This window comes from Cetorhinus maximus, chromosome 25 (assembly GCF_964194155.1).
Source record: "Cetorhinus maximus chromosome 25, sCetMax3.hap1.1, whole genome shotgun sequence".
NCBI lineage: Eukaryota > Metazoa > Chordata > Chondrichthyes > Lamniformes > Cetorhinidae > Cetorhinus > Cetorhinus maximus.
Genome location: NC_135903.1, coordinates 37573224 through 37592748, shown reverse-complemented (window position 1 = coordinate 37592748; position 19525 = coordinate 37573224). Strand labels below are relative to the sequence as shown.

At 41.3% G+C, this 19525-nt stretch overlaps 1 protein-coding gene across 3 annotated transcripts in view; it reads right to left on the bottom strand.

Moving 5' to 3' along the window:
- Positions 1-19525, bottom strand: part of gosr2 (golgi SNAP receptor complex member 2) — a 76492-nt gene that overhangs the window by 24208 nt on the left and 32759 nt on the right. For 2 of the 3 annotated variants that reach the window (XM_078529822.1, XM_078529823.1), the window contains 2 exons: positions 19324-19456; positions 10555-10695 (listed from right to left, as the gene is read on the bottom strand). In XM_078529822.1, the coding sequence (XP_078385948.1) occupies positions 10555-10695; positions 19324-19456 (274 nt within the window). The remainder of the gene's footprint in view (positions 1-10554; positions 10696-19323; positions 19457-19525) is intronic. The other variant, XM_078529824.1, reaches the window with a different exon arrangement.

Below are 19525 nucleotides of genomic sequence, written 5' to 3'. Positions count from 1 at the left end.
ATAGTTTGTACAACTGTGATTTGCCTATTAATTTACAGTTAATTTGCAGAGATTCTCATTCGTATTAAAGTCAATGTTACAAAAAGTGGAATCTTGTTGGCAATTTCTTCATTTGGTTGGGCGGGGAGTGGGGGCTGCAGGGTCATTTGGTAAATTTGGTTATTTTGGTTTATGGTTTCCCTCCAGGATTCTAACAGAACTGGTACAAGTTAGACATGTAATAGATTTCAAGCAAGTATGGGGGATGGGGGCAGAGGGGGCGGTGTGGGTTGGTGGTGAAGTGGATCAAAACACAAAAGTGCAGGTGGTGAAGTAAAATAAGAGTCTAAAGGAGCTTTAATTGGCAAAAGCAGAACCATTACGAACACCTATTGTGCAATAAAAAGAGGAGTATAGTTATGATCTGAAATTGCTGATCTCAGTGTTGAGTCCTGAAGATCTTAAAACGCTTTTTCAAACAATTAGGTGTTATTCCTCGAATTTCTGTTGCGCTTCATCTAAACGGTGTGCAAGACAGAGGACAGAGAGGTCAGAGTGGGATGGGGAATTACAATAACAAGCGACCTGAAGCTCAGTGTCATGCTTCTGGGCTAAATGGAGGATTTCAGCAAAATGATCACCCAAGCTGCGTTTGGTCTCCCCAACATAGGAAACAGCATCATGAGTGTTAGAACATAAGAAAATAAGAAATAGGAGCAGGAGCAGGCCATTTGGTCCCTCAAGCTTGTCCTGCCGTTCAATAAGATCATAGCTGATCTGCTCCAGGCCTCAACTCCTCTTTCGTGCCAACTCCTCATAGTCCTCAATCCCTGATATTTCAAAAATCAATTGACCTCCTCTTTAAATACTTTCAGTGATCTAGCCTCCACAACACAGTATTTAGAGAATTCCAGACATTCACTACCCTCAGAGTAGAAATTCCTTTGCATCTTAGTTTTAAATGAGTGTCCCCTTATTCTGTAACTATGTCCCCTAGTTCAAGATTCTCCCACTAGTGGAAACATCTTCTCAACATCGACCCTGTCAAGCCCCCTCAGAATCTTGCACATTTCAATAAGGTCACCCCTCATTCTTCTAAACTCTAATGAATAAAGGCCTAACCTGTTTAGACGTTCTTGATAAGTCAACACCTTCACCCCAGGAATCAGCCTTGTGAATTGCTTTTGAACTGCCTCCAATGCCAGTATATCCTTTCTTAAATACCAAGACCAAAACTATACACTGTATTCTAGGTGCGGCTTCAACAACATCCTATACAGTTGTAACAAGACTTCCCTATTTTTAAACTCCAACCCCCTAGCAATATAGGCCAAAATTCCATTTACCTTCTTAATTACTTACTGCGCCTGCATGCTAACATTTTTTGTTTCATGCACAAGAACACCCAGATCCCTCTGTGCTACACTTTTTTTGGAGTCTCTCTCCATTTAAATAATAGTCTGCCTTTTGATTTTTCCTACCAAAGTACATCACCTCACACTTTCCTACATTAAACTGCATCTGCCAAGTTTTTGCCCACTCACTCAACCTGTCTATATCTCCTTGCAGATTCCTTATGTCCTCATCACAACATGCCCTCCCACCTATTTTTGTATCATCAGAAAATTTGGATACATTACACTCTGCCCCCTCCTCCAAGTCATTAATGTAGATAGTAAATAATTGAGACCTTAGGACTGATCCTTGTGGCACTCCACTAGTTACGTTTTTCCAACCTGAAAAAGACCCATTAATCCCGACTCTCTGTCTTCTGTGTGTTAACCAATCCTCAATCCATGCTAATATACATTACCCCCAATACCGTGAGCTCTTACCTTGTGCAATAACCTTTTATGTGGCACCTTATTGAATGCCTTCTGGAAATCCAAATACACTACAGCTACCGGTTCCCCTTCATCAACTCTGCTCGTTATATCCTCAAAGAATTCTAGCAAATTTGTCAAACATGATTCCTCTTTCACAAAATCATGTTGACTCTGTTCAATTGCATTAAGATTTTCTAAATGTCCTGCTATTTCTTTCTAAATAATGGGCTCTAGCATTTTCCCAACAACAGATGTTAGGCTGACTGGCCTATAGTTTCCTACTTTTTGTCTCCATCCCTTCTTGAACAGGGTATCACATTTCAATTATTGAATACAGCTGAAAGTAAAATGAGTAAATTGCTGTGTACTTGGAAGCACTGTTTGAGGCCCTGAATGGCAGGAATGGAAGAACTCAAAGGGCACTTGCATGGAATGCTGTAATGGGAAAGGCATGGACCAAGATGTTTGAAGGGAGTAGTCCTTTCAGAATGCTGAATAGGGAGGGGCGGGAATGGGAAATTTAGTAGTAGCATTGAGTCAGAGGATGATCTGTTGAATGTGATAGAGTGGAAGGAGAGGACAAAGGGAACCCCATCGTGGTTCTGGAAGAAAAGGAAAGAGTGGGAAATGTGACAGACTCAATTGAGGGCCTTGCCCACTACCATGGAGGGGACTCTTTATTCAGGAAAAAAGGCAGTATATTGGAAGCATTTGGCTTAGAAAATGGTAAGAACAGATGTGACAAAGCCAGAGAAATTGGGAGAATGCATTAGAGTCCTTGAAGGAGAGGGATAGCAAGAAGTGTAATCAAGGCAGTTATGACAGTCAGTGGGAGTGTACAAGATATTGGTCAGCAGCCTATGGCCAGGAGCAGAGACAGAACCATGTGAAGGCAAAAATGATGAAATTTTCCAGTGCAGGGAGATAGCTGGAAGCCACACTGATAAAAAGTACAGCGTTGGAATAAGGAATTTCTCACGTACCCCTAGCATGGATAAGGGATACATTGACGTATAGAAAAGAGAGTGGGCATAAGCAGGGCTTTTTCCAAGTTGGAAGCCAGTGAATAGTAGAGTGCTGCAAGGATCAGTGCTGGGGCCTCAGATATTTACAATCTATATTAATGACTTAAATTAAGATACAGAGAGTAATGTATCTACATTTGCTAATGATACCAAGCTAGGTGGAAAGGTAAGCTGTGGGAAGGATAGGGGCTGCAAAGAGACATAGACAGGTTAAGTAATTGGGCAACAAGATGGCAGACAGAGTATAATATAGGGAAGTTTTAAGTTATTCACTTTGGTCATAAGAATAAAAAAGCAGGATATTCTTTAAAAGGTGAGAAACATGTAAGTGTTGATGCTCAAAGAGACTTGGGTGTGGTCATGCAAGGAACACAAAACATTAGCATGCAGGTGTAGCCAGCAATTAAGAAGGCAAATGGCATGTTAGCCTTTATTGCAAGGGGATTGGAGTACAAGAATGAAGAGTTATAGCCACAGTTGTATAGGGTTTTGGTGAGGCAGCACTTGGAATACTGCATGCAGTTTTGGTCTCTCCATTGAAGGAGGATATCCTTGCACTTGAGGCGGTATAGCAAACATTCACTACATTTGTCTCTGGGATGTGGGGTATGTCCTATGATGAGAGGCTGAGTAAATTGAGATTATATTCTCTGGAGTTTAAAAGAATGAGAGGTGATCTCATTGAAGCCAACAAAATTCTGAAGGGGCTTGATAGGGTGCTGAGAAATTGTTTCCGCTGGTCAGGGAATCTAAAACACAGGGGCACATTCTCAGGATAAGGGGCCAATTATTTAGGACTGCGATGAGGAGAAATTGCTTCACTCAAAGGGTTGTGACTCTTTGGAATTCTCTACCCAGAAGGTTATGGATGCTCCATCGTTGAATACATTTAAGGCTGGGATAGACAGATTTTTGGTCCCTCAGGGAATTAAGGGATATGAGGAGCATGCAGGAAAATGGAGCTGAAGTCCAAGATCAACCATGATTATAATGAATGGCCAAACAGGCTCAAAGGGCTGCTCCTATTTCTTGCATTCCCACAAACAGGCAGGCATATAGAATCATAGTGACATCCTCTGTTAGAACAAGTGAGTAGAGTTACATGAGAAGCTGTTTATAATAATAACTAGTGCAGCCAGGCAGAGGAGGTCAGTGAAGGAAGGAGCCTCCACTGAACGAAGAAGTAGAGGGTCCTTGGACTGTTCTGGTAGAGGACAGCGGTGTGGAGAGACAGAACATCCGAAGTAAAAAAGGCACATTTACATCCAGGAAGCTGAAAACTACTAAAGTGGCAGAGGATGTTGAAAGAGACTAGATAATGAGAGAAAAAAAATTCAGATAAGATGATTGAGTTCTGTGGTGCCAAGAACAGGTTGTAACAATGGGTTTTCAAGGCAGTCCTGTATGTGGATTTTGGAAAGGAGGTAGTATCGGCTGTGTGGGATTGGCAGTCTATGAGGTTGGAGGATCTTGTCGAAGGTTGTTGGGAGTGGGGAGGGTACATGACGTCCAGAAGAAGGGGATGTTGACACAGTATGAAAGATGATGACTTGATGTTTGATGGTAGAATTATGGCTGGGGGAACTAAGAGGAAGCCTGAGAGTTGCTGTTCAGCCTCCACAGGGGAGGGGTTGGCTCGCCAACACAACAACTAGCTCTCGTTAGCATGTTTAATGATATCATCAGGGTTGGACCATGGAGAGGTTCAGATGGAGGTGGGCCAGAGTGAGCAAGGGGAACAAACTGAGATGGCTGATGTCATGCCAGCTGCTCTCAATAAAAAGATCAGAGAAGGTTAAGAGATCAGAGAGGGGGGTCCGGGGTACCCACGATTCTGAAGACAGGAATGAGGACCCACTTTGCAGGGAAGGCTCTTGGCCAAAGAAGTGGGTGCGGAGGGGAAGGCATCATGCTGAGCTCAAAATTCATTCAAGTGGAATGCTAAACCCCGCATGAGATGAAGGATGAAAAGGAACAGAGTGCAAGGGCAGCTCTGAAATAACAAGTCAGTGCCACTGAAGAGAGAGGTCACAAACACGCATGTTGTGGTGCATGGCATTCAGTGTGGATCTCAAGTTGTGGTGAGAGCAGTGGTCCCAGGAACGCCAAATGTCATGGGAGAGTTCTGCAATCATGGGTGGATGTGAAACATGAAATTTAAGTGGGAATCTATGTGGAATAAGTCAGAGTCAGAGACAACAACTGAGGAAAGAAGGTAAAAGGGGCAAATGGAAATCCTGTAGGATATGGCCAGCAGTTTCAGATGAGTTCAAGTTTAAAGGATGGAAGCTGTGCAGGAGAACATTCAAATAGTTCAGTCTAGAAGTAACAAAAGCATGGATGGATCATCAGATCCATGTTACATAGGCAACATAAAAGATATGGGGTGGAATTTTACGCCTTGCTACAGCAGAGGCAGGACCGTAAAACACGATGAGCCGCTCAAAAGTCCACTGACTTCAATGGGACTGTAAAATCCCACTGGTGTAAAATTCTGCCCTTGGGGTTGGAATCCCAGCTAAGGGTCAAATACAACATCAATGTTGCAAATGGTCTGGGTCAGCCTCAGGTAGTAGTCAAGGAGAGGAATGGAGTCAGTAACTAACACAGATCAGGTCCCACTGGTGGTCTGTGCAGTTAACTGATTTCAAAGGAGCAGCAATTGGATTTAGAGTGAGATAGTTCTAGATTCTGATCCTTGTTCAGTGACCCTGATGGAAAATGCTCATGTGTGGATATCTGGGGAGGACACCAAGTGGTTCGGGTTCCGCTTGAATAGTAGTCTTTGTAGCATGGGGCAACTATGGAACTGCACAACCACATGAGTCAGTCACAAGAGGACAGTGAAATGAACAGATGACAGGAGGAGTAAACCACACTAAGACTAGAAGCTTATGTACAGCTTCAGAGAGAGGAGGTGGAACAAGCTGTATATTTATCCAAATATATCAATCAATAGAAGATTCACATTGAACAGCCATGGTTTATTTCATCCTAACTGTAGTCCAGGGTCATATCACTTTTGTGGAGATATAATTAAGGTGTTAGCTAATTATTGAAAAGCTAGACTCTCGCATAAGGAACACTTTTTTTTAAGTAAAAAGGAACCAGTGTTTTCACATTGACATAAATTTCAATCAATGTGCTCTCAAACTGTCCTATCTTTGCTAACTTACTACACAAAAAAACTACCAGCAGCTAGCTTTCCAAATCTTCCCAGTGTAGAGATGAGGTTATAAGGTGATATATTATTATCTTACATAAAGAGTACATTGTATCAATGTACTTTAAACTATTCCCCGTTATATTTCTAGCCTGTGGCATCTTAGATCGAAGGTGAATTCCACTCACTTTGTTTAAACTTAAGGTGACTGCTCAGAACTATTTATCCAGTTTCCAGAACACAGTGAATTAGGTTATTTGTTAGAAATTGCATCCCGCAGACACTGAAGAACAAACTATGGTTCCAAAAACTGCATTTTACTTCCCATTTGCATTCCATGGGATCTTCTTAGTACTGCTTAGAAAAAATGTTTAAGAATACAAGACAATGTCATCTGTCAAAATAGTCTTGTTGCTTTGATCCCAATTAATAGCAGTCACATCTTCAAAGGAATTGGGGATAAAACAACAGAATCTTTTGGGGTTTGCAGTTTTGCTCAGGTGTTCGCTTAGATGCAGAAATCTTCAATGCGTCAGAACTATATTTTGCCTGGTAAAGACTACAATGTTTCACGAGACTAACTTTTCTATGCCTCAAAAGGAAAACCTAAGTGATTCTACTGCAAGTAGTATGAACTGTAATTAACTGGATAAAGGGGATAATTAACCCTTGTGAACTGTTTCTAGATGTTTTACATAAAATTGCCCAATATCTTTACTTCTGTAAATGATTTAAATATGAATACTTCTGATTTTTTTTAATGATTTAGTACATGATTTTTGTTTTTGTTTTTAAAGACACTGGACATAGTGGGAATCCTGTCAGACTTAATTATTAAACATAGTATATTTTAATTCCTGAGAGACTATAAAGTGAAAGAGAGGTCACAGATTGAAAGGCAGGCAGCTTGTCAAGTTGTTTCAAGCAAGAAAACTGTGTTCAAAGTTCTAAACCTAAGTTATAAAAAAATCTGGTGCCAATCAATAGATCAGTCAGTTTTCATTCAATAACCAAGGCAGATCTAATCTTTTCAACTATGGAAATCCAATTATTAATTCTGAGAACGATATCAGCAGGCCAACGTGAAAGTTTGAGATGTTATCTTCCTTTTGCTTATGCATCCAAATAAAATACACTTCACACAGGAAGGAAGGAAGGCAGGCAATCACCCTGAGCCAGTCATGTGCATCTTTGTATCATTCTGCTATAAATGGCACTTGCAAAGGGCATAGAGCAGGTGCCCAGCCCATTTTCCTCAACAAATTTATGTGGCAGGGAGAACACTTATGGAGGCTGGAAGCATTAACTTGAGGTCCTTTCCCTTTTTGATCAAGGACTTAAAAAAAAAAATCTTCTTCCATCCTCTTCTATTTATTGTTTTCTGTTCATCAGATTCTTCTCTTTGCTTTTCAGCTCATGCCTCAGCTGATCCAAGGTTAGCATTCAGCCCTTTCTCTGCTTCATCTCACATGAGATGAAGCAATGCAACACCAGGCAAGGCTATAATAGTAGCACCTGAATTACAGGAGATAGAATTCTATTAAAACTGTAGCTTCAATCGTGTTATGTAGTCTGGCTTCTAACAAGAGAACGGGGCAGGTAAAAAAGAAAAGGCTGAATCCCACTCCTTTCAATAGCCCACAGCTCAGCAGAACGTGATGAGGAAAAACAGATGTATGTAGCAGTTGACCTTTAAAGGTGGCAGTTAAGAGGGAAGCATTCTCTTTCCAATTCTAGGGCTCGTGTTTGACTTCAGGGCAAAGTGTAGTAATAAATGTCTTCTCTGTCTGGGTGCCATATAGACAATCCAAACTTGGGTAGTCATAAATTACAGCCCAGTCCAGAAGTAAGATGGATGTCGCACTACCACTTCTTTGGCAGAAACATAGCCACAAACATGGCTGAGATACGAACAACTGAAACAATAGATTGCCTGCTGTGTATAGTCTCCATTAAATAATAAGCAACTCTCACACACTGTGAGGTCAAAGTCCTGTTTGATAGATTACATATGCTTATAGCACATACATGAAATGCCATGATGTTGCACTTGTTCTTCACCTTACAGAATCATATAAAGTAAACTTTGACGAAGCCAAACTGAAACTAATTAAACATTACCCACTCCCACAAAAAAACCTATACTGCTACAAGGTTTTTGTGCATGGGAAATGGGTGGAGGATGAATAACATTTACAAATGATCCCAACAGGTAGTTAATCCATCCTTTTAAAATGCATGCTCCACACACAATGGGATCACACACAGGTGGCACGGATTTCAGAAGGTGGGAGTGCTAAAGATGGAGAAGGCATAACAGCTGTCAGGCCGATCTGCCAAAGGTATCAATTAAATCACAGCAGTTACATTTCATGAACTATAAGGATTGCTTTACAAATCTTGTATATGTCATCAATGGGAACATGATTGAGTTATGCCCAGGAACAAACAAAACGATCGTCAAGTCCATCCCTCGGCTTCCTTCCCGCAAAATGGCTTTAGTATTTGACACGCTCGACCATCCATTGGCTGCCTACTGACCAGTTACTTTGGGTCCTTGAGCCATGCTGAGATGATCTATGTTTCTTTGTATGAGGCCTGGAGTTCTGGGAGTTAACTACATCATGGAAATGATATTCCAATTCTGGCTTGTGTAGTGTTGAATAAAATTATATCTTCACCCAACAATACTAGGAATTGATTCTAGGAAAAGACTCCTATGGAGCATTTTACACCTGCAGCATTATGGCTCCGTTTCTTTTTGTACAAACAGTATGTGGTTTCCCAAAGTGATGGAATGAGGCTAAGCTCCTACACTATGTGGGGGATACAAAATAAAGATACAATAGGTGCCTTTCTACAGTCAGGTTATACAAAAAAGTCTCATTCCAGGCAGATAATATAAAATAAATTACATGCAAAACATAGTTGAAAAACTAAGATAAAAATTCAACATCATGAACTGATCTTGTAAAATAATCAAAGGCAGTGCTAGAAGCTTCAGGGCTAAGTAAAAGAAAAATAATTTAGAAGTACAGATGAAAACAGCATGGTGTGGCACATGAATATAATGGCAAAGTTAACTATATTAAAAGATTGTAAGCTTAGGTTTTGCCATTTCGTTTCCATCCTGCTGTTGAGGATGGAAATGTGTGGGAATATTCTCACCTTTCTAAAGAATGAAACTTTTACATCAGAAGTGCAGCCAAATTTGTAAATGCTACAAAATTATCCGAGAGTTTTTAGAATGTTGAATTCTAGGAAATCCACAAAGAATCACTTCACCTTATTGAGACAATGGGCATTAAACTTAGTCTATTACACAAGAAAATCATGGACAGTGCACCCAACCCGCCTGAGCGTAAAATAGCACGTGACAAAGTCGGATCATCCTGCGCTCACGCGATATTTCTGTTGCCGCGCATGTGTACCAAAATCAGAAGCACGCCCATTGAAAATTAAGAGGATAATTAAGCCCATTAAAGTTCCAATTGTCCCCGATTTTTTGTGGTCCGTCAAACCTTACGGTTGATGAACAGGTAAATCAGCCAGGCAGACTTTGCATTTTTGATGAAACCTCATCCAAGGGCGGGAGGAAGTTTCTGTTATTAAAAAAAAAATGTATGGACAGAATTTTCATCATGTATGTGTTCAGGTGACTGATTCTGATGTGTGAACATTTTTTCTGGATTTTAAAATCTTTATTTATTGGTTTTAAACTCTTCAGCTCCCTGAGGCAGCTCTCTGCCTTCAGGGAGCTTTCATTCCGTGCTCCCCACCACCACCCACCCTTGCGTCAGTGCCCGCCCTCCTCCCGGCGCATTTCAGCACACATTTCCTGCTTGCTGGCCGTTAATTGGCCAGCCAGTGTGAAATTGCAGTCGGAAGTCCGTTCCCCGGCCCACCGATGGCACCCGCACACCAACCTAAAAATCCTGCCCCGTTAGTGCAAGATGTATATAGGAACATAGGACTTAGGAGCAGGAGTAGGCCATCTGGATCTTTGAGCCAAAAAAAAAAAGACACTTTGTTTATATATGAATAGTGTGGAGATAATGACCCACAAATAATTTTTCCGAAAAATGTATCTGCGATTATTACAATGAGGTTACTTTGATCCTCTCCTTTACATCAGATAAATCCTCTATATACAAGTTCCTAAATGATGAATGCTGCATTAAATTTGCAGTCAACAGGGCTTCAATATTGCTTTTCTAAAATGAAGTATTTCACTGCTACATTATTTTGTTGGAAATCACTAGACACAAAGGCTCTTGCTGTTTAGACTCAAGACATTGAACTGAAAAGGTGGAGACCACCATAAAATTTTAAAATTCCAGTAGATTTATACCACCAGTCAGTAATGGGAGTAGGATGGAACAACCTGACGGGATCTTACCAGCCCGTTGGTTTATCTTTTACTTCTTCTCAAATTGGCAATCTTATTCAATAAAAATGCTATAAAATATTGTGTTAAAAGTCAGCGAAAGGTAATTCAACACAAAAAGGTTACAAATAACAGGGTCCTTTTAAAGATCCTGCATGTTTTGTTTTGTCCCACCTTGAGAGTCATCCGCTGATCCCGCAGTCCAGTTAGAATAGAGGACCCGCTCCCCAGGAGATCATCCATTCCTTTGTGTGCATTGCTTATAGAAGTGTTAAACTGCAAGGACTCGTCTACTGCTATTGATGTGTCAGCATCCTGCACAAAAAATGGGAGGTCCTCATTACCTGCTCCGACTCCTCTCAGTATCAATATAAAATAAAGTTTATACGGTACAGTTCAGTACTTTTTTTTAAACATTCAATTATTAGGGCAATTTTGTTTACAGGTTATCCTCAATCTTTATTGGGGTATCATATTTCTTTTTTCAAAAACGGATTGTGGAAATAATAAATTAATTAAAATGTAAATGAATTGTCAAACAATATGAAAACACGAGACCTGTACTGTTATTATAAATTGAGGTAATTATTATCTACTTGATTCATATCATTGTGCTGCTGTCCAGGACCAAAGAAGAGCACATCTCTAATCATTCACTGAATTTGTTCATATGAAAGTGCACGTGTGATGTTTAATTCCGCATTTGCACCACAACTATAGTACTGGTGTGAACCAGTTTTGGTTTTGATTGAGACTCCCTGCATCTCTCAGGTCAAAGTTAGATCAGGATTTATATTGCAACTTAGCATTAGTGTGAAGTGCAAACAATCAAACCAAATCTATAGTTGTAGTGACTAGGCTTCATTAAATGAATTTCAATGTGTTTCAACTTGCTAATGCAGTCAGTTGGTCATCTATGCAAAACAGACTGAACACCCAATCTGCACCAAGTTCGTTCTCAATCAGGACAGTGGGCAAGGATAACAAGACTGGTTTCACTGTTTGTGGCTTTGGGGGTACGGATGGTGATGGTGGTGGAGGTAGGAGCATGACATTTCTTGTTTGCTGTCAGTAATTACTTCTGGAAATACATATTTGTGGGCAAAGGATGGTATCAGGCTCATGGTTGAACTGCACATCAACAATTAAATATCTAGACACACATGACGAATGGTCACTCAGACAACACACAATAGACACCAGGTATCCATTGGAACAGTACCCCTGCAATGAGTCAACATCTCAAAAGGAGGGAAAGGGAGTGAATTGGTGGGAAAAATGGTTGCAAAACATAGGGAAAGACCTCCTGTGAAAACCAAACTGTACAGTTTGTTGGAGGAATGAACCGTAACCAATACTTTGATTTGCCTGGTCTCTCCCAATTTGGAGACATTTCAAAGGGCTGAGGTATATGATAAAGAAAATAAATGTTATAATGCTTTCAGATACTCCTGCCAGCATAAGGTAAAACGACTTGGGTTCTGGTTTATGAAGAGCAGGTTTCTGACCAAAGAGCATTTCTTCACATGACTACGGTCAATATCTGGGACAAGAAGGGTGGTGGGGTAAAATAGATTCCTTTAAGAAACTGAGGCTTTAATGGAAGTTTAACAAGGTCCGTACTCTGGAAGGATAAGGTCAAATAGGTTGAAGGGCCTTCTGCATCCAAACCTATCGGTGATTAGGCTCCACCTTATTTAGTAAAATGTTGCATACCTCAACATTTCATCTTACTTTGTAAATTACCTTTTAGCTTTCTAATTGGTGTGCAAAGTTGCAAAATTTAAAGCCTCTCAAGTGCTCCTATCTAAAGGGAGAGCAATTAATATTACACAACATGAATGTTCTGTTGTTTTACCACCAGATTACTATACATCATTCATTTAAATTCAAAGAATATAGATATGCAAAACTTTATTATACTACTGCATTGGGAGATCGAGCAGGACGATCTGCATTTCACACTTAGATTCTGATTTCCCTTCTACATTTTTATGCAAGGTTCTTTTATCACCTGATATCTCATGAAATGAATATCAGGTCAACAGATATAACTGTTGTTCTGTAACCAGACAGGAAACACTCATAGGTCTTGTTTCTAATGCTACAACTCAATTCACAACCGAATGCCTCCTCCAGCTACAGAGACAACCAGCAGCACCCCGATTGCACGAAGATAAGTGGGGATCTGAATTTTCTAGTTCTCAATTTTTAAAAAAACCTCTAATGTCAGGTTATCTTTTGCAAAAGATAACAGTAAACAGCTTCAACAACTTACTCAATAACAAACATTGTATGGTCCTATTGCTTGTGCAGTGGAAAGCATCAGCCTGCATGTGCTACCCACTGATTTGATTCTGTTGCCAAAGTAATCAAAAACTAATGGGTCCCAAGTGTTCAAATATAAGTTAAACATAACAGACTGTCAAAATAACCATCATTAACAATTGCATCTAAACTCTGAAGAGCTTGAACTTGTGACTGGAAAGGCAAGGCGCAAATACCACCAATGAGAAGGAACACTAGCCACTCAGTGTAAAGGAAGCATTCCCAACCAATATTTGCTTATTAGTGACAACCCATAATCAGACATGCAAAACAATTACACAATTCGCTCACCAACATGGAGCTGTTCCGAGGTATACAAAAACTACTATTCTTTCTACAACTGGATGCCAGTACTTGCAGTTATTACCAGCAGCACTGAGCTGTCAAATCCTCCAGCTACTCCAAGCTCCCTTGTTTGCATCTTAATCCTCATCTTTGATGCAGAGAGAAGCTTATGGATTCCTGTCTTCAGAACAGACTATTCATGTAGTTGCCCCATCTGCTTTTGCTCGCTCCTGAACACAGCTCTGACTCCACACTTCTCCCCAGTCTCTCATCACCAACCTTTCATCAGACTCCTCTCTTCGATGAGATCCACTACCTGCTCTCTTGAGTGTCCCCAAACCAGCTGCTAATCACTCAGCTAATTTTTCTTAATCCACTAACTGCTGTTTATGGCATTGTTCCTCTGCCAAAGCTAATGTCGTTATTCTCCTGTTTAAAAAAAGCCTATCCTGGATCACTCAGTTCAGTCTGACGGCTGCCTCATCTGGCAAGTGTTATTGCCATGGAATTTCCCACCCATCTTCCTATCAGTCCTCATTAGACTCTCCTCACCACGTCTTCTACCCCCACCACAATACAGAGAACAATATAGTCCAAGGAGTCAATGGCGTCCTTTGTGATTGAGTCAGTGGATTTTAAACCCTCAACCTTTCCACAGCTTTTTGTGGCATTGAATCATTCCACCTTCACCACCATCTAGCTCCAGCATTGTGTCAGTAAATAGAGGCATATTCTGTTGCTGGTTCACTGGATGCCTTCTCCAATAGGATGTCCTGTGGCGGTTCTATTTTCACCTGTCCAAACAGCAATCAAATTAGCTCCAAAGGCACATCCTTCAACGTTCACATGGTCAGCTCCGACAAGCTACCTCTCAACATCACCACCCAAAGGCACAATGCAGAAATCCAGCTTTACTTCTCTGTGTATGCTCTCAACTGCACAAACTTTGCTGACAATTGCTTGCTTAGCATCAAGTCATGATGAACCAGAATTCTCTTCGGCTGAAGACTGGAAAAACAGGTGCCATTCTTTGTAGGCTTCACTTAAAACGTTACATCTTAACCATGATCTTAATCATCTCATTAACCATGAGAACCCAATTCTCAGCTATTTATTCAGGCTGAGTCTAATGGCGCACAATCTCAGCGCCCTGCATAGCTTCAAGTTCCATATCATCAACAACTTGTCTTTATGCAGCACTTTTAACAGTACAAAGCTTCCTAAGGCACTTAACAGGGGCCTTATCAAACACTAAGCCACATAAGGAGAGAGAAAGCTTGATCAAAGAGGAAAGAAGTTAAGAAGCAGTGTCTTAAAGGAAAGATACAGATTGGAAGAAGGCTTTGGGAGGCAATTCCAGGAAATACAAGTTTAAGGTTTCATCAGCTGAAGGCATGGCCATCAATATTGAAGCTATTAAAATTGGAAACTCGCAAGAGGCCAGAATTGAAGGAAGGCAGAGATCAGAGGATTTCATGGTCATGGGAGTTGAAAACAAGGAGGAGGAGTTTTAAAATTGTGGTATTGTGAGGTCAGAAGTCATTGTAGATTAGTGAGTACAAGGGTGGTGAGTGAACAGAGCTTGGTGCAAGTTAGGATACACACAGCAGTTTCAAATGAGCTCTTTATGGAGAGTAGAAGATGGCAGGTCAACCAGGAGATCACTAGGATAGCCAAGTCTAAAAGTAATAAAGGCATGAGTGAGGGTTTCAGCTGCAGATGCATCTAGATAGGGGTAGACACAGGTAATATTATGCAGGTGAAGTAGGTGGTCTTAGCGATGGAGCAGAAGTGGCCAGGCATCCAGGTGTATCTTGGAATGTCTTCATTCACATTCGCAATATTTCCTACCTTCTCCACTACTTTAGTGTCACTCCCACCGAAAATTGATCCACACCTCCAAGTCCAATGTTTCTAAAGCTGTTGTCAGATACCCAAACTTTCATTTCCACATTGATCTCATTGTAATACAGAATTCTCCCTATAGCTACATTTTTTAATCTCAGCCCATTGATCTAGCCTGCAGCTTGCATTCTTCCCAGTTGGATATACTCTTCACCCAGTCATCCTGTTCTAAACATGTACACAGCAGCTTGGGAAGCACCTACACCCATTTTAGAAAGTAGCTGCGGGTCATATATAACAAGCACAACAATTTCACAGCAAGGGTGAGGTGATGGTCAGACAAACCAAATATAACATGTGGTAAAGGCCCCTTGTAAAGAATATTTCTCATGCACTTTGAAGAAATAACAGAACTTCTACAATCAGACTAGTCTACTTTTCACATTTTCTGCACAACCGCAATTCTTCATGTGTCCTGTTTCATTCAGAAGGCACAGACATCACAGCTGCATCATAACTTCCTGTAAAGCAGCAGCAACTCTGGTGAATTAAGTTTTTCTGAATTTATTTCAGGCACAGTTGACTATAGCATGACATTTTCTTCTGTCCCCTCAACTAAGAATTGACCAAACTCCCCCAATAAGGCCCAAAGCTTTAAGTAACATGGAGACCTAAAGCTGCAGTACCCATACTGTCCTATGATCTTAAATGAATAGCATAGGGATCTAAAGCAGCCATTTTTGCTTCCTTAGAAGAATCATAAAAGTAGTGGCCTTTAGGACACGATCTGCTTCAGGACAAGCCATAATCTGAAATGCATTGCTCAGATCTGGGGTACTGCTGTTATAGCAACCTCAGTCCAAGCAGGCAGGCCAACAGGAGACTGGATCTTAAGCAATACCCCAAAATTAGTTCCAAAGAGGAGTCATATTGGACTTGAAATGTTAACTCTGTTTCTCTATCCACAAATGTGCCAGATCTGCTGAGCTTTTCCAGCGCTTCTTGTTTTTATTTCCGATCTCCAGCATCCACAATATTTTGCTTTTATTTTACCCTAAAACTAGTGTCTTTATGTGCTAATGAAAGTTCAATTGGTCAACCAGGTATTTCATCTGACGAGCGCAGGATGCAGGTTTTGGGGAAACATATCTTCATGGGACAGTTTCAGAATAAGGTGCAGGTCACTTGGGACTGAGATGAGGAGGAATTTCTTCACTCAGAGGGTGGTGAATCTTTGGTATTACCTGCCCCAGAGAACTGTGGAGGCTCCGTCGTGGGGTATGTTCAACACGGAGATCGATAGATTTCTACATATCAAAAGCATCAAGAAATACAGGGATAGTGCAGGAAAACGGTGTTGAAGTAGAAGATTAGCCATGATCTCAATGATTGGAAGAGTGGACTCAAAGGGCTGAATGGCCTACTCCTGATCCTATTTCTTATGTTCTTATGTGGAAGTGAAATATTACTTTTCAAATTCTCACGTTAAAATAGACTTAAACCACCATAATCTTTCTCCAGCACTGCAATGCTCTCCTTAGCCAATACCGCCACCCCTCCTCCTTTTCTATCTTTTCTAAACACCTTGTACCCGAGAATATTTAACATCCGGTTCTGCCCTTCCTTGAGCCAGGTTTCTGTCATCATAACATCATATTTCCACATGGCAATCTGTGCCTGTAATTCCCCAATCTTATTTACTATACTCCGTGCATTCACATACATGCATAGTAACCCTGATTTAGATTTTGTTACTTTCTCCCTTACCCTGACTTTTTCTATTAACTTACTATTCTCTATACTAGTGCTATCTGTCCCTCCCAGTATTTTGTGCACCCTGGTATTCCTCTCTAATATTCTCTCCTGGTTCCCATACCCCTGCTTACTTAGTTTAAAGCCCTTCCAACAGCACTAGCAAAACAGCCCGCAAGAAACTCAGTCCCAGCTCTCTTCAGATACAACCCGTCCGGCTCGTACAGGTGCCATCTCCCCCAGAGCCAGCCCCAGTGTCCCAGGAATCTAAAGCCCTCCCTCCTGCACCATCTTTCCAGCAATGCATTCATCTGCCTTATCCTCCTATTTCTGTACTCACTGGCATGTGTAATCTGGAGATTACTACATTTGAGGTCCTGCTTGCTAAGTTTCTACCTAGCTCCCTAAATTCTGATTGTAGGACCAAATCCCGTTTCCTACCTAAGTCATTGGAACCAATGCAGACCACGACTTCTGGGTGATCACCCTCCCCCAGAAGAATGTCCTGCAGCCACTCTGTGACATTCTTAACCCTGGCACAGGGAGGCAACATAACATCCTGGAGTCACGACTATAGCCACAGAAACGTCCATCTGCTTCCCTAACCAATGAAGCCGAGCTGCTTGTGGTACCACAAACTTGGCTCTGACTACACTCCTCTGAGGAGCCAGCTTCCAAAACAGAAAACCAATTTGTGAGCGGGACCCTAGGGGGCTCCTGCAATACCTGCCTACTTCTTTTGGACTGCCTGCTGGTCACCCATTCTCTTTCTGTCTCCAGACCCTTAAGCTGCAGTGTGACCACCTCTCTGAACATGCTATCCATGTAGCTCTCAGCCTCACGGATGCGCCACAGTGAATCCAGTCGCCGCTCGAGTTCTGAAGCCCGGAGCTCAAGTTTCTGCAGCTGGCAGCACTTCTGCACAGGTGGTCATCTAGGACACTGGTAGTATCCATGACTTCGCACATATTACAGGACACGCGTTCCACTCGACTAAGCTGCCCTGTCATGTCTTAATTCTACTTCCCTTACGTTAACTTTATTCTACTTTGGATTACTGATATACAATATTATATCGGCCCTAAAATGTCCTTATTCCTGGCACTTCTCAGTTAAATCCAAGTATAGCAACTTGTTGAAAAATATTACACTTTTCCAATTTACTCACCAGGTCCTACTCTCTCACTTCTTTCTGAGGAAAGGTAGAAAAGGGAAGGAGCACCTCCTCACCAAACTTCCTCAGTCACCAAACTCCAACTGAAGCACTCTACTGCAGCCCAAAACAGCACTCCAGTGCTGATAACCAGATATCAATTGATAACTGATCAACATGATAACCAAATATTATTTTTTTCCAATATTACTTCTGTTGGATTGTTAATCAACAGGAACCAAGGATTAAAGCAAAGGGCAACAGGGTCACAAAAATTGTGAATTCCTAATCTTAGCCTCGACTGAATAAAAATACCATCATAATGAAAGTTACTAGAAGGAAAATACTTTAACAAGAGTTTCTTAGCTTCCTTACAAAGCAATTCAGAAATGACAAGGCTTGTGCGTTATTACCACCATTGCAACATTACAGCAAACTACAACTTTCCACTGGAAGGCAAAGCAGCCTGGATTTCTCCTCCGTTATTTCCGCCATCACCAAATACAACTTCCTCTGCCCTCATCAGTCACCCCCAACACCTCCTCGCTTTCTTACAGCAGTTCTCCATGCAAGGGCAAGAGATGCAATGCTGTACCTGCCCTTTTGCAGCCTCACTTTTCACCATCATAGGCCTCAAACACTCCTTCCAAGTGAAACAGTGATTTACTTACATCTCTTTCAATTTAGTATACTGTACTTGCTGCTCTACATTCGGAAGACTGAACGCAGACTGGGTGTCTACTTTGTGGAACCCCTCCATTCAGTATGCATGCATGACCCTGAACTTCTTGGCGCTTGTCATTTCAATTCTCCACCTTGTTCCCACTTGGATCTTCCTTTTCCTGGTCTGCTACAGTATTCCAATGAAGCTCAACATAAGCTCAGTAACAGGACTTCATCTTTTGACTGGGCATTTTAAAGCCTTCTGGACTCAACACTAAGTTCAACAATGATCATTGCTCATAGTGCCTGCCCCCATTTTGTTTAGCTTTTTTTTTGCTGGTTCAGCTCTTCTCTTGTTTCTTTCTTAATCCTGTTACTTTGCATTTGGATGCCTGCTATCTTGCCACTCACACCTTATCTAGACACTCCTTTTGTTTCTTTGTTTATCCCATCACCATTCCCTTTGGCTTTTTAAATTATGAAGTCCTTCGTCATTTAATATGTCCTGCCCTCTGCCCTATTACAAACATTCCCTTTTGCTCTTCTTCCACACCTCCCCCTTTCACTTGCTCAAAGCACTTCTAACTTTCCTCAGTTCTGACAAATGGTCACAGACATGAAATGTTAACTCTATTTCTCTCCACTGACGAGTATTTCCAGTATTTTCTGTTTTTATTTCAGATTTCCAGCATCCGTAGTATTTTGCCCTTGTCCTGGGTTTCTCCTCCCTTACTCTGGGTGACCACCAGACCTCTGCGTTGTGCCTCTGTGTATGGAGACATTACAGACATTGACCCAAATCCCACCATTCCACAAGGCAGAGCATTAGCTTTCTTTTAATGTACGATGTATTAGCAACCAGTCTCACCAACGCTTTAAAAAGTGTGCAAGGTTAAATAGTGTCAATAATTCCTTACATTGGTTGTGAACGTGCGAGACAACAGTTCCTCTCGCTCTCGATCCTGTTGTTCACGGGTATAGCGGCGGTGCTGAAAGTTCTTCAGAGCTGTTTGCAGGTGCTGGCAGTCATATTTCAGTTGGTCCACTCGGCTAGAGGAGAGAAAGTGAGGGTCGAATGCCAAATTTTAAAAAACACAAGTTAATAAGTTTCAGTGCAAA